This window comes from Barbus barbus, assembly GCF_936440315.1.
Source record: "Barbus barbus genome assembly, chromosome: 15".
Taxonomy (NCBI): domain Eukaryota; kingdom Metazoa; phylum Chordata; class Actinopteri; order Cypriniformes; family Cyprinidae; genus Barbus; species Barbus barbus.
In genome coordinates, this window is record NC_136743.1 from 6,805,000 (window position 1) to 6,820,474 (window position 15,475).

Here is a 15,475-nt window from a genome sequence, read left to right on the forward strand (position 1 = left end):
AGATGTGCGTTTCTGTCATCATTTGGCTGCATTACAAAGCGGTAAACAAGTCTGATACAAATATTGATTTTGAGGTCATCACAACACACGCACAGTCTGCTGGTGAACCCATCTGCATTTACAGTAGGCCTATACTTATAAACAAGGCACAAATACTATCCATCAAATTATGAAACAAGTATGATGACATTCAAAAAGATCCCAGAGCAGTTTTAAATTACCAGATCAAGCTGTTGTCATCTAATGAAATATTAATGTTTCAATATAATTCATTTCAGGATGGTTGAATCTTAATGTGGAGCTTCTTTCAGCCTGCATGTCATCTCCTCACAGATCTTTAGTGCTGGAGACATCTATGAGGATGAAACCGCATGAAGATAGTGCTAGTGCACTCCAGGCCTGTACTTCCCAAAGGATGCAGTGAAGTTTGGCACCAGCTCTGATGGCCATGTAATCACACTCATAGTGATTCAGGCTAAGCTCAGAGTCATGACAAGGAGATTGTTCTTGTGGCATAAGGTCCTATGGGAGCTTTGAGCTGTGCTACTACTTTTACTGAAGGATCTTCTGCACTTCGATATAAAATAGAGATTGGAAGACGGATTTTTGATGTATTTGTCAAAATTGTCCAAAATTAAGTCAAGTCACATTTATTTCTGTAGTGCTTTATACAATACAGATTATGTCAAAGAAGATACACAGAGATAAACAGGAAAATAGCAGAGTTATGGAAACTCGGACTATGCAGATAATTCAGATTATGCTGTAAAGCAGCTCTAAAAGACATTAGTTCTTATTATTTAGCTGAAGTCAGTCGAGTGTTGGTTCAGTTCAGATATAAATTCATAGCAAGTTCAAGTTCTACAAAAGGCAGCAATGTCGTTATTCAATTCAAGTCAGTTTAATGTCGATTCAATTCAGTCCAACACTAGTGTTAATGTTTTAAGATGCAATTCAGAAAATTCAGTCATTTACTCACCCTTGTGTTGTTGAAAACCTGTATGACTTACTTTCTTCTGCGAAACACAAAAGAAGATATTTTGAAAAGTGTTTTTTGTCTTGTCCATACAATGACAGTCAGTTGGGTCCAATTTTGTTTTTGTGTTTGGCAGAAAAAAGTAATACAGATTTGGGCCAACATGGGTAAGAAAATAATGGCAGATTGTTCATTTTGGGGTGAATTTTCCCTTTAATATAAACACATGCTAAAAACAATATTCACATAAAACATGCTAGCTAGACAAGGTGAAAAAAAGATCACAATGTTAGTGGTCGTTTTCTCTGGTGAGGTCATTTAAGCTGAATGTTGCTTCCACAGCTTGATTAAAGCCACATGCTGCTTCCCGATTGCACCAAACTGTAAACACAAAAATATATATTTTTTTTTAATTGGATTTTTTTGTGCATACAGTGAAAATCAATGGGGTCCCGTGTTGTTTGTTCTCCAAAATATATTGTTTCTTTTTTGTGCTATGCAGAAGAAAGGTCAAACAGGTTTGGGTTGACATTAAAGTGGATTATTCCAATCAATGAAAGTCAACTGGGTCCAATGTAGTTTGGATCCCAATGTTCTTCAAAATATCTTCTTTTTGTGTTTCGCTAAAGTCATGAGGGTGAGTAAATTATAACATATTGTTCATTTTGAGGTGAACTTTCCCTTTATAAGAAGATATGACACCTTAAACTCAAGCTAGCAAACAGACGAAGTAATAACAATCAGGATGTTAGTGGTGATTTCAGGCTATTTTTTTCTAGAGGTTGTTCATTTAAGCTGAATATTGTTTCTACACAGCTTGGATAAAGCCACACGCTGCTTCCTGTTTACTCCGAACACTCTGAAATGCAGTTAGATTTTACAGCAATATTGAGGTTTTTCTTCACACACGGTCAGACACACATCTCTGATACAATGTGTGTGTTTCAACCGCAAGAGAATCAATGGCTTTTATCCGTGATCTGTGCCGTCATGCGGCCATGAGTGGGCTTTGGGTCAGCTATGTCCGATGTGTGCAACGAGGCTCAGGATCCATCTGGAAACAAGTCAGGCTTACCTAAATCAATTTATATTCCAATACTCATCCAATCCTGATAACGTTCTATAACTCCAGTTGACCCAAGCTCAAGTTTGGCCACTAAAATTCCCAAACGGGAATTTTCAGATGATCAATGGCAGTTTAACCTCAGCAGTTATCCTGACATCTGTGCGTTTACTCTCGAGACTCAACGAGGTCCGTGCACAGAAGAAAGTCCATCAGACAGTCACTCAAGAGCAGTCAAGGACACTCAGCTTCACCATCTCAGTCTATTAATACACCTTCATGGCTGTTGCAGTGTTCCTGAACGGCTCCAATGCCCAGGGGAATCCTTAGCGCTTCACACAGGCTGCTCAGAGCTGGAGATTACTGATACACTATCTGAACAGACAGGCGGCCCGCGGCAGCTCTGGAGAGACTGAGTGACACTGTGGCCTGACCCAATATGGAAAGCCCAACTCTCGGCAGATAATGACAGAGTGATAACGGAAGAAAGAGGGAGAGATGACATTCGAAGATTCTCAAAGAATGAGCTCTCTTCCGGAAGAAATGAAAAGCACGAGAGAAAGACATTTGATTTAAAAGCATTGTCCTTGATTCATTCCAGTTTGTAGCTTTCATTTGGTGCTACTTTGATCTCCATCATTAGCGATAATAACATTTCTTGCAGTAAATTCTCATTTAACGCCACTGTGAGTCAAAGTGTAAGTGTTTGAAACATAAATATGCAGATTCAATATATACAGATTCACATTCAGCCAGAGGAATTTATGTCAATGTCACATTGCCAAACCAAATACTCATACTTTTGGCATTTTCTACTTCTAAAAAGAATTGTAGAGAGACGAGAGGAACTGATGAGCAAAAGATGGTTGAATGGTATCTGGAAATGTTGCAAACCAGATTCTCATTCATCACATGGCTCAGTGTGGCTCTGCTTACCATGATTATCCACGGACAAGTAGGACATGATCCTGGATATACATCCTGGTTGGTTGTAGTACAACATTCCTGTCAACCAATCATGTTTTAGTATTGGGTTTAGGGATTGGCTTGGGACTTAACATTCATCCTAACATTTCGCTTTGAGTTTAGGAGTAGCTCATGGAATAGGAATGTTGTCTCAGAATCTGCAGCTCATCATTAAAATAACTTTTGTATGTTATACCATTATGCAATTAAAGAGATACATACCAGGAATGACCTGAAATCCCTACTATACTGAATATATACGGCAATTGAATTTGAATTGAACTGACCACACCATTAAGCAAGCTGAATTGGAAATGACAGAAAGAGAAATTTAATGGATTGCAATGCATTGTTGGTGTCTCAGGTTGGCATTCAATTCAGAACACATGTTTGAAGTAAACTACAAATTCATCCATCAAAAATCAATTTATCCATCCATCCATCCAAAACCAGACCCAGAACAACATGCAAACCACATTAAAAGCAAACAAATCGACTTAAACCAAAACCTAGTTTACCAAATTTCTTTAAACTACAGTGACAGACTGATATATCATATTTAACATATAAAAAAGGTGCCAGTATTTGCCAATAGGGCAACACTTTAGTATAGGGACCAATTCTTACTGTTAACTTATTGCTTATTAGCATGCCTGTTATTAACATTGGCTGTTTATCAGTACTTATAAATTACATATTCTGGATGACCATATTCTACATCCCTAATCCTACCCAATACCTAAACTTAACAACTACCTAAGCTATTATCGAAGCAGCAAATTAGGAGTTTATTAAGGCAAAAGTCATAGCAAATGGTTTGTTAATAGCGAGAATTGGGCCTTAAAATGAAGTGTGACTGCCAATATTTGTAATATATGCCCATTTTTGGCTATATTCAACAACATCAGAAACATCAGTTCCAAAATATAGTTAGTGTGTTATCATTAAAGCATACTATTTATTTATCACCATTATATTAAGTCTCTAGAGATCAGCATGGGCCATTAAAAAAAACCTGCATCAGTCTAATTTTAAATTACAATTTAATTTAGATTTTTCAACTTGTAACATAACGGAGAGACGCGGTGTTAACTAAACCGTTTGTTTTAAACAAATGAATGAAATCAGCCAATTAGATTTTGAAGTGCTGCCCTCTGATCCAAAAATGTCCCTGCTTTGACCTTATGAACAGACACACACACACACACACACACACACACACACACACACACACACACACACACACACGCCTCTGTGCATAATGCAGCTTAGTGCAATGTTTACCCTAGTGTTGTCAGTGGAGCTGGTTGGCTGTGAGCAGGGGTTTATGTGTCTGATATCAATACCACAGCCTATGTTGTTGCTGCCTCTGCTGGATGATGATGTAATGGTGTGTCCTCCCCCCTCCCCCCTGCTCAACAACAGAACAGAAACATGAGCTTTGATGAACAGGCGGATCTCAATCTTTGATTAATGATATTGAAGGGTCAAATGATCATTTCTGATTCTTTTCTTGTGTGTGCAATAACAGTGACTCATGAAAAGGATCGGTCTGTAAACTAGAGGCAGGGATGCACCAATAGGGTCAAGGTTTGGCAAGTTAGCCGGTCTGGTTAGCCCCTGCTGGTAGATGTCGTAACTACACCATCTGGACCTAAAAAGCTTCATTCTCTATTGATAATCATTCCAAAGCAGCTCTGGGCAAAATTCTGAATTAAAGAACAGGTTCACTTTCAATTTATGATGAGTGTGAATTTTAGTTGTATTTTATCTATCTGTCTGTCACCCAACCAACCATCTGTCTGTCTATCTATCCAGCTATCTATCTCTTTATCCATCCACCTATCTGTCAAGGCAGTATTGTTGTCAGTAATTCTGTCCATAACATGCAAATTAAATTTGCTGAGTACTATACAAGAATCAGTTCTTTGTAAGACAGCTTCTCCAGCTCAGAAAATCTCACAAGTACACTTCCGAAATTACTCATAATCAGTTATTCAAAAGTACATTATTGAATATCATGGTCTTAAATGTCAATATGATGTAAAGCTTGCGTGTGGGTTTGCATTGCGAGGGGGTAAACAACACATAACCAGCCATTAGATTAATCAGGGTCTCCTGTTCTCCGCAGCAGCTTTATGGTGTTTAGGCAGCACTTGGTTCCAGAAGAACTGCCACACAGCATGTCGTGAGGATACGATCACAGAATAAATCTACACCCGATACGTGCGGCTCACCTGATACCAGCATCCATCTGATACTGTACCTGCCCTGACGTCATTGCTTAGTGCTTCAGTGAAGGGGAAAGACCTGTGACTACATCATCAGCTTTCACGGATAACATATTCAATCTGGACACAATCAACTCTGAACTAAAAGTTTATGAAACTGCTACTGGTATATGAACCGCTACTATTTAACAGTACATGCTCACCAGTACTTTTTCACAGTGTTAGGGCTTCAAAATCCATCAACTTCCATTTTAATATGGGTGCATAACTCATTCCACATGGACATGAAGAGTTCCTCAAATTGCGCAAGTTACGGAGAAGAGGTGTGCTATTACTTTTCCAAACAAATCAAACTTATGGTTTTTGCCTGGAAAACAATAAAATGGATGAAAAATTCCCATAGATTTACCCAATGCATATTTAGGGATACAACCATCTCTTTTGGGGTGGCCTTTTGTGTAGAAACAACCTAGGAACCGCTTCTAAAAAGAACACCTTGGCAACCACCTTTGGTCACTCCTGGTTCAAGAATAACTTTCCTCTATTTACTATAAAAATCAATCTATGTTCACACTGGCACACAGGAAGCTGTTCTGAAATTCAGGCACCTTCCTCAAGTCTTAAAAATAGACGGTAATTACATTCCAGAGCTAAATTAAAAATAAATGATTTCTGGTTTATTAATGGCCTCCTCCGATTCACTGCAGCCATTCCTCATCCAAAAGAGCACAGACACGTCTGTCATATTCTGGCACACAGCAGGGCTGTTTGTTTTCTGTCTGTCCGTTTATTTGTTGTTTGAGAAGCGTTTGTGACAGATTTGTCTCTGCACAAGTGTCAAGCACTCAACCTTGTCATACCAATCAACACAATCGTACAGAGAAATAGGCCAGAGAGAGAGAGAAAATGCAGAACAGACAAATTCACATCAAAGCATCCTAAAAAGCATGGTAAAAAAAAGGCTTTTAAAACAATATATTTAAAAGAAATTGTTTAAAAGCATATAGTTATTCCAAGTCCAAGTATTGAACCAATTCTAAAACGATACAGAGTGGCGTAAAAGTCAAACATGTAATTCCAAAAGTTTACAGGATCCCAGAGGGGACGTTACCGTTTTGTTTTATTTCAGCGCATGCTGCCCTTAACGTCAAAAAAAAAAAAAAAAAAAAAAAAAACTTTAATTTCTGTTTTACTCTTCCTTATGTCATTCCAAACCTGTATGACTTTCTTTCTTCCCTGGAACACACATGTAAATGAAAGTAAATGGAGACGGGGCATGCCAAACTCCAAAAACTACAACAACAACAACAATTTTTTAATATTTTGTTCCAAGGAAGAAAAAAAATCAAATGAATTTAGAACAAGATGAGGGAGAGGAAGTGTCATTTTAGGGTGAACTAGGATAGGAGCCTAAAAATGTATAAGAATGCTGTACAACTTCTGTCAGCAGTCTCTTGATTGATAGATGTTGTACAAGTCCCTATAATCCAATGTTATTCAGGAAGTCCTCAGAATCTGCTTCTTGAAATCTTACATTGATGGGCGGAGCCTCCGCTTCCTCAAGCAGTCTCCTCTCCAATGCAGAATCCTCTGAGTTAAGCTCCTCCCCTTTGGTGAGAACATAGAGGAAGTAGTGGAAGCTGCTGCCATAGTGATAGTGCTTGATAGACCAGTCATACTCCGCTCGAGCGTAGAGTCTCTTACGAAAATGTGGCTGCGCAAACGTGACCGAGATGAAACGGCCACCGGGTTTCAAAACACGACTGACCTGTGGGGAAAAACAAATCATCTGATTATTATTGTTATTATGAGTGCTGCCTGTAATATCATCAACATTACATCTGATCATCTCTAGAATTATTATTAACATTTCTTCACATGCTGCCCATGTTGTAAATTGGGTAAATTGAGATATTAAAATACTATGTTGAACTTTTCATTTCATTGTGATGTATTTGTTGTGTAAATTCGATGTAATAATGTGATTAATAATTATGTCCTTTGGTGACAAAATTGTCTCTATGAAATATTACAATTTAAAATAACTCATTTCTGTGATGCACAGCAGAATTTTCAGCATCATTACTCCAGTCTTCAATGTCACATGACCCTTCAGAATTCATTCTAATATGCTGATTTGATGCTCAAGAAACATTTATTTTTATTATCAATGTTGAAAACATGACATTTCTCATGATTTTTTGTAAAAAAAAAAAAAAGTCTAATGTTATTTTTTAAATCAATTTCATGCATCTTTTCTGAATTAAAGTATTAATTTCTTAAAAGAAAAAATCTTGCTGACCCCAACTTTTAAACGGTACTGTATGTACAGTATATGTGCTCATGAGTGTGTTTGTGTATGTAAATGTGTGTGCATGAGTGCCCCTGCCACCCATTCTTCATCTGCCTGGAGAAATGAATAATTCACACCTTCAGGTGTCAACATGGAATCCGCCGAGAGTGTGAGAGAAAAGAGAAAGAGTTAGAATAGAAAGAGAAACTTCTTTCTTTCACACAGTTTGAAATAAACATGTTATGGCCATGTTATCTAGTTAACTGTTCACTCGTTACAGGGATAGTTCACCCAAAAATGAAAATTCTGTCATTAATTACTCACCCTCATATCGTATAAGATATTTAAGACATGTCGTAAGATATTTTTGATGAAATCTGAGAGCTTTCTGACTCAGACACAAAATGTACACATGGACTATTTTAACAATGTTCTTACTATGCTTCTGTGGCTTGACTCTGGTAGTTCCCTAGAGTCAGAAAGCTCTCACATTTCATCAAAAATATCTTAATTTGTGTTCCGAAGATGAACGAAGGTCTTACAGGTTTGGAACGACTTGAAGGTGAGTAATTAATGACAGAATTTTCATTTTTGGGTGAACTATCCCTTTAATTCTAGATTAATGTGCTTCAACTATGAGTTGGGGTTAGTTCTTCAGGTGAACTACAAAAATGACAAAAAAAAAGTAAACGTAGTCCATATGACCAAAACATGGATAATGATTCACTTAAAATCTTCCTGCTCTCTTATTAAATTAAAATACAGCACGTCAAGATTGGTTTGACTTCAATGACAAGATAAATTGAAAACCCAATGACATTTGGCATCACTGACATTTGGCATCACTGAAGTCAAACCTTGCATAACACGTCACATTTGAAATGAAAGCAAGCAAAGAGATTTGAGAACTATGGTGAAGTATTTTCTACAAATAAAAGCTTCATAGGATAAAATTATCCTATGAAAAAAGTCACAGTGTAAGAGATGAGAGAATTTCATTATTTTGCCTATTTCTAGTCTGTTTTATATGTAAAAGCAAGCAGATCTGCTTGTCCCGTCACAGTAAAAACCATCAACCATGGTTGCTTCTCCTCACAGGCAACGTTCCACCACGAAACGCAGAGAACATGACACTAAACGGTTTCTCCTGGGTGAAGTGCCAGATCTGTAGGCGAATCAGATGATTAGCAGCTGATGAGACTAATGATCGGCTTTATTGATCTCTCTCTGCCTCTGATTAATGACCCTCTTACACACGTTGGGCCTTTCCTGGAACATCACCAAACCAGTCTCAAGGTGAACGCTACACCCAGGATCACACACAATACAGCCTAATGTACAGCCATACGTCAATGCGCCTTTGTTTGCTGTTGTTTTTTTGTTTTGCTTTGCTTAAGAATGAACATGCGAAGGACAAGTGTTCTTTCACACATGCCATCTGATTGAAAAAGAACTGTGGTTAAAAAAGAGAGGGTTTTCTTTAATACAATCTGACCTCACAGGCAGCATTAATGTCATCCAGAGGTGGAAAGAGTACGAAAATATTTTACTCAAGTAAAAGTACCATTACTTGTGAAGGGTTGATGTTGAGATTTTATAAGCTGCTAGTTTGGTCTCCATAGGCAAACACAGCTTATACTGCATAACTGAGCATAAACATGGCCAGGGGTTCACTTCATTTCCTTCTAGTTCAACTTCAGCAGAATACGACGGGGTTTGGTTTTCAGCTGGGTCTGCACCATAACGCCTGTCTTGATCGTCTGCATCTTTCTTGTGATTTTAGCGGCAGGTTGTTCTCCTGCCCGTTATTTACTGCAGTAGTTTCCAGGGAGTGATTTTCTTTTTTTTTTTTTTTACGCAGTAATTAATGTGTTTTAAAATGGAGCAAAGTACAATACTTTAAACAAAATATACTTAAGTAAAATTACAGATTTAAAAAAATTACTTAAAAAAAATAGAAGTACACAAAAAAGCTACTCAATTACAGTAATGAAAGTAAATGTAATTTGTTACTTTCCACCTCTGCTGTCATCATTATAATAATTATCTTGCTCCACTTACTGTATAATGTCAGCATCAACCACTTCCCACGTTATGAGTCTTACAACAATTACATCTAACCTTTAGTTCAAAACACTCTGGTTATGGTATAAATCATCTCCCCATCCAAAGGCATCATTACAGACACTCGAAAGCAGATCATTTAAACCAATGACTATTATATCTGGTCTACAGCGATCACTGAATATTATTTACACACTGCTGTAAACGATAATCTGTTGTTTACTTCGAACTGTTTTAAAGCAAATGCCAAGCATATTGTGGCCTTGCTTTAAAATGAAAACTGGTAGTTTTACAACAAAGTTGCTTCTATCGAAACCTGATTGCAGCCGTATAATTTCATGTAAAAATGCATAACAGAGAAGATAAAACATGCTAAAAGCTTTAAAAGTGCACAGCATTAAAAAAGTTCAGACTCTTTAGTTTTTTTTTTGTTATTGCCTCTTATATTTATTTAATAATTAATATTTATATAATATATAATATTTATTTGATAATGATTAAGATTACATTAAGATAAAGTAAAAACACTTATATTGTAAAACATTATTACAATTTAAAGGAACTGATTTCTAATTCAATATATTTTTAAATGTAATTCATTCCTATAATAGCTAAGCTTCATTTTCAGTATCATTACTCCAGTCTTCAGAGTCACACGATCATTCAGAAATCATTCTAATATGATGATTTGATGTTTAAGAACCATTTTTTACTATTATAAATGTTAAAAACGCTCTAATATTTGTTGTGTTGTCTAATATTTTTGTGAAAGCTGTGATACATTTTCCAGAATTTTTATTTCAATTCTCAGATAAAAGATTCTTGACAGTTCAAAAGACCCACATTTATTTTAAATAAAAATCTTTCACAACATTACATCTTTGTTGTCATGTTTGGTCAGTCTGATACATACTTGCTGAATGAATTTATTTATTTACTGTTCAAATTTTCAAACAATAGAGTAATATTCCATTCCTCTTCACAAAAAGAAAAAAAAAAAAAAAAAAAAAAAACAAATCTACATACAAACATGATTTTTTTATGATTAAAGACAAGATGGCGCTGCACACGGCAGCCATGGCGCTTCGCCTTCCAGTTGTTTTCTCTGTGAACTGGAAGCTTATGATACTAAAACAAATTCCTTGTATGCGCAAGCATTCTTGGCAATAAAAGCTCTGTCTGATTCTGATTTGATGCCAGTCATAAACTCCTTTTCTATAGCACAAGAGACAGTCGGAAATTTTAAATTGAATATGCACTAATCCTAGTCTAGCATACCAAATAGTACAGAATATTTAGTATGGATATTATATGTTTTGGGCAGCAGCCTTTCTCTTGGTGCATTTTTTCTGGTGTTTTGTTTTGTAATTGGATGAAGAACTGCTGACGACTGAGGAAACTTGCAAACAAAAAAAATCGGCTGCAAATTGGGAAAGGCTGACAGGGGATTTGAGTGAGGGTATGTGTGTGTGTGTGTGTGTGTGATAAAGAGTTTGTTGGGCAAGGTTTGCTATTTTGAAACAAATATGTGTGTGGAAGTCGGCCTGCAATGTCCTGATGCCTTTCTATTGAAGAACCCATTAAATAGCCAATAGGCTTTAGTTATGTCACATTGCATGACTTGCTACTTGCTAGTGAGTTGTATGTGCTGCATTATCTCTGCTAAAAGAGAATTTAGCTTATAACTTGTCATTGCATACTATGAATATTGTATGCAATGAAAAAGAAAAAAAAGTTGAGCAAACTTAAGTTTAAGGCAACCAGCTGCAGCAGATTTTTGAGTTCTCTCAACTTGTTTTTTAGGAGACTTTTGAGTTCTCAACTTTTTGTTTACTTGTTACTGAAGTTGGTTGCCTTAAACTTTTTAAGTTTGCTCAACTTTTTATTAAGTTTTTTTACAATGCTGTAAGTTAAGTTGAGAGAACTTAAGGCAACCAGCTTCAGCAGATTTATGAGATTCAGCAGATTTTCAACATCAACTTGTTTTAAGTTTATACAACAAAAAGTTGAGAAAACTCAAAAATCTGCTGAAGATGGTTGCCTTCAACTTTTAAGTTTGCTCAACTTTTTTTTTTTTTTACAGTGTATTATTAACATATTGGCTGTTTATTAGTACTTATAAAGCACATATTCTGCATGTCCATATTCTACATCCCTAATCCTGTCCAATACCTAAACTTAACTAACTAATGAAACAGCAAATTAGGAGTTTGTTCAGGGAAAAGTCATAGTTAATGGTTTGTTAATGGTGAGAATTGGACCTTAAAATAAAGTGATCAATAAATGTTAATGTACCTAAAAGCCGCAAAACACCACTTTTGGTTCCATGGGGTCTTAAGTATCCAAGATAGCCAACAGGCAAGATATTCTAGAAAGATATTGTCAATTATATAGGTTGTATTTGACTTTTTTTGCCCTAACTTAATGTTTCACACACCGAAAAATAGCAGACATAAGAAAAAAAACACTAAATTTATATCAGCGTTACTTAATTTGATCTAACCATGCGCAGAGCCAGGCATGTGAGGTTGCGGAAACATAATTTTATGACCTAGAATCTTCCTCCAGCTTGTTAGCAGCCAGAAAGCACTTTAACAAAGCAACTCCCAGCATCCTCCAGGGGCATTAGTAACAGCATGCTCTCGTCTTCATATCGTTGTCTGATGCTCTTTCTCTTCCCCGCTGTGAATGTCTCCTTCAAGGACCCTGAGCTCAAAGCCACCATCTGACCAGCAGCGAAGGGCACGTGTGTGAGTATGAAGACAACCAACACACAGAATTGTGGACAGGCTATAATGATGATACTCTATAGTGTTTCTAGTGTGCTAACAACTGTCATATCAGCACTCAGCCCTCAGGGAATCAAGACCCTTTACGGCCACTGAGAGCTGCCAAATTCTACAGCAAACTCAATTATCAAACTAACAGTCTGTGAAAGCGCACAGGTGATGAGGTCATTTATTCATCCTTCCCCATTAAAGGTGAAGTGTGTTAATTATGCAATGTTAAAATGCTTCCTCCTATCCAATGTGCATCTCGTCAAAGAAATTACTGACAAAAATGCTCAAAAAGGTTTCATCAACTATAACAAAGACGAGTAATTCACAACAATGTGCATCAAGGTGATAATTAAAAAACACTGATGAAAACATGAAGAGGAAAAAATAATTGAGATATGCCTCACCGTTTAAAAGTCTGGGGTCAGTAAGATTTTAGTTTTTTAAGAGATGAATACTTGTATTCACCAAGGACACATTAAATTGATAAAAAAGACATTTAAGGCATTTAGATGCTTCAAAAGATTTCTATTTCAAATAAATGCTGTTCTTTTGACCTTTTTTTTATTAATCAAAGAATCCTGGAAAAAAGGTTTCAACAAAAATATTAAGCAGAGCAACTTTTTTCAAAAAGGATAATAATAAGAAATGTTTCTTGAGCATCAAATCAGCATATTAGAATAATTTCTGAAGGATCATGTGGCACTGAGAAATTATGTTGAAAATTCAGCTTTCCATCACAGGAATTTTATAGTATACTAATATAGGGGAAAAAAGTCATTTTAAACTTTTATTTTTCTTCAGAATAGTACTGTTTTTATTTGATTTTTAATCAAATAAATGCAGCCTTGGTGAGCATAAAGTCTTTAAAAAAAAATCTTACTGACCCCAAACTTTTGTTACTGTATAGATTCAATAATGTTTTTAGCATTATTGTATCAAATAATCCAATAACAATCAATAACATCAGTGACTGCACGTGTCAGGTTGAAATTTACTCAAATTAATTCATACGACAATGAAATACTGAATAAATTTAAACAAAAACTGGGAAAACAACCATTAAAATTAACAATGTCTCTACCACAACCTAGGTTGACTTCACCAAACATTTTATCAAAACATTGCTCTGTTTTTTCAAGAATCCCAACCAACCTGACACAGCAACACTGGCTCAACCAATGGTGTGATTTTGGGGCAGGACTTGAGTTTGTCCAACTATTGACAGAAAGATGAAGTGTTCAAGAAACCTTTTGTTACATTCATTTTGCAATTTAGTTCACAAAAACCACACACTTCAGCTTTAAGGACATGATGCAGTCTGTTAAAAATAACAGACACATAATCAGCCTTCTCTTGCGTCTCAGCAAATATGATGTGAACTCGTTCACCTTTAAAAACTCAATGCTCTAAACAGTTCATCTTAACCAAACGCACAGCTGTAGCAGAAGTCTATGAGTCACTCATTATGGCTAACGCCTCGAGTTCAGACCAGATCACAACGTGTCTTCATGCAAAGAATGTGCTGCTGTCTTTGGCCCACACCGCACAGCCATTGTTAATTAAGAGGCTCAAAAACATTCTCACCTTATTAACACTCTTTTTGTCTGGCTGGACAGAACCGGCATAAATGAATCACACAAGCCATCTGGATTGTAGATTACAAAGCAACCAACAGCAACTTTTATATGCCCAAAATTGCCTAGGCTACTATCACACTACTTGTTCTATCTATGTGTGTATAGAGCACTATAAAGCCATGAAACAAAACTACCGGCTACAAGGTGAATCACAGCATTACAAACTTTTATCTAAAACTATTTGATAATTGGACAAAAAAATAAAGGTCGAAGACTGTAACTGGGTCCCAAATTATGCACCATACACTATAGACTTATACACTATGTACTCAACTATGCAGTGTATGAATTTTAGGTTATCTTGTCATTAATAATCGGAGTCTGATAGCCTCTCCCCCTTTGAGACGTAATTAAAGCTACGACAGTTCAGTGCATAAAGAGTCCAACATTCCACACTTAGTTTTTTCGGGTATTTAAAGGGGTCATATGATGCGATTTCAAGTTTTCCTTTCTCTTTGGGGTGTTACACGCTGTTCATGCATAGATAAGATCCCTGAAGTTGCAAAGACTAAAGTCTCAAAACCAAAGAGATATTCTTTATAAAAGTTAAGACTTGTCCAAGCCTCCCTAAAACGGCTCATTCAAACACACCCCCACATATCTACGTCACGATGTGGGGAGATTTTCATAACACCGCCCAAATATTTACGCAAAGAAAGAGGGTGTGATTTTTATTCTTGTTGTAGTATTGTTGCTGCCAAAACTACTTTGTTTGGGCTTCCAAAAGGAGGACACAACTAGAAATCAGTGGTTAAGTTGTATTTAAAACACCAGAGCAGTACAATGAAAATATTCGAGTGTGTGCGGCGCAATTTACAGAGGACTATTTCCTGAACCTGGCAGGAGAGTAGCCTACAATGCCAGCTGTGCTCAAAGGCTGTTTCTTTAAAGTGGGGCAATTCCAACTTTGCAAGGACAGTCTGACGCTTCTGATTCACAGCCTGTAAGTACATTTCTGCTACTGACTTTTCAAACGCGAGCTTGTTGTTTCTCCGATCACAAATGCAGACATGGCAATGTTTACGCGGCTCGATGCAACGCGACGCATGAAAAGACGGTCTAAGTTTATAATTATAATCAGTAATTATGTCCCCACTGGATGCAACAAATGCCTCATTTGTAATGGGTTTTATTGTTTTAGTCTCGTCGTGCCGGGAAATGCCATCACTATACAGGTGAGGGAGCTTGAGGTATTCGGCCAATCACAACGCACTGGATAGCTGGCCAATCAGAGCACACCTAGCTTGTCAGAACGATGAGCTTTGTAAAAATCGACTCGATCCGGAAAGGCAGGGCATAGAGGAGCAAAAATAATGTATAGTATGTGGAAAATAATGTTTTTTTTTTTTTTTTTTACTTTAAACCGCAAACACATTGCATTACACCAAATACACAAAATATTGTTCTTTTTACCAACGTCATATGACGTATTACATATGACATATTAAAGTGCATCATCTGGGTA

The 15,475-nt window shown here is 36.6% G+C and overlaps 1 protein-coding gene across 2 annotated transcripts in view; it reads right to left on the minus strand.

Moving 5' to 3' along the window:
• Positions 1-5,978: 5,978 nt before the first annotated feature.
• ece2a (endothelin converting enzyme 2a) overlaps positions 5,979-15,475 on the minus strand; it is a 73,584-nt gene continuing 64,087 nt past the window's right edge. For both annotated transcript variants that reach the window (XM_079435902.1, XM_079435903.1), the window contains exon 4: positions 5,979-7,004. In XM_079435902.1, the coding sequence (XP_079292028.1) occupies positions 6,717-7,004 (288 nt within the window). In that variant the 3' untranslated portion in view covers positions 5,979-6,716. The remainder of the gene's footprint in view (positions 7,005-15,475) is intronic.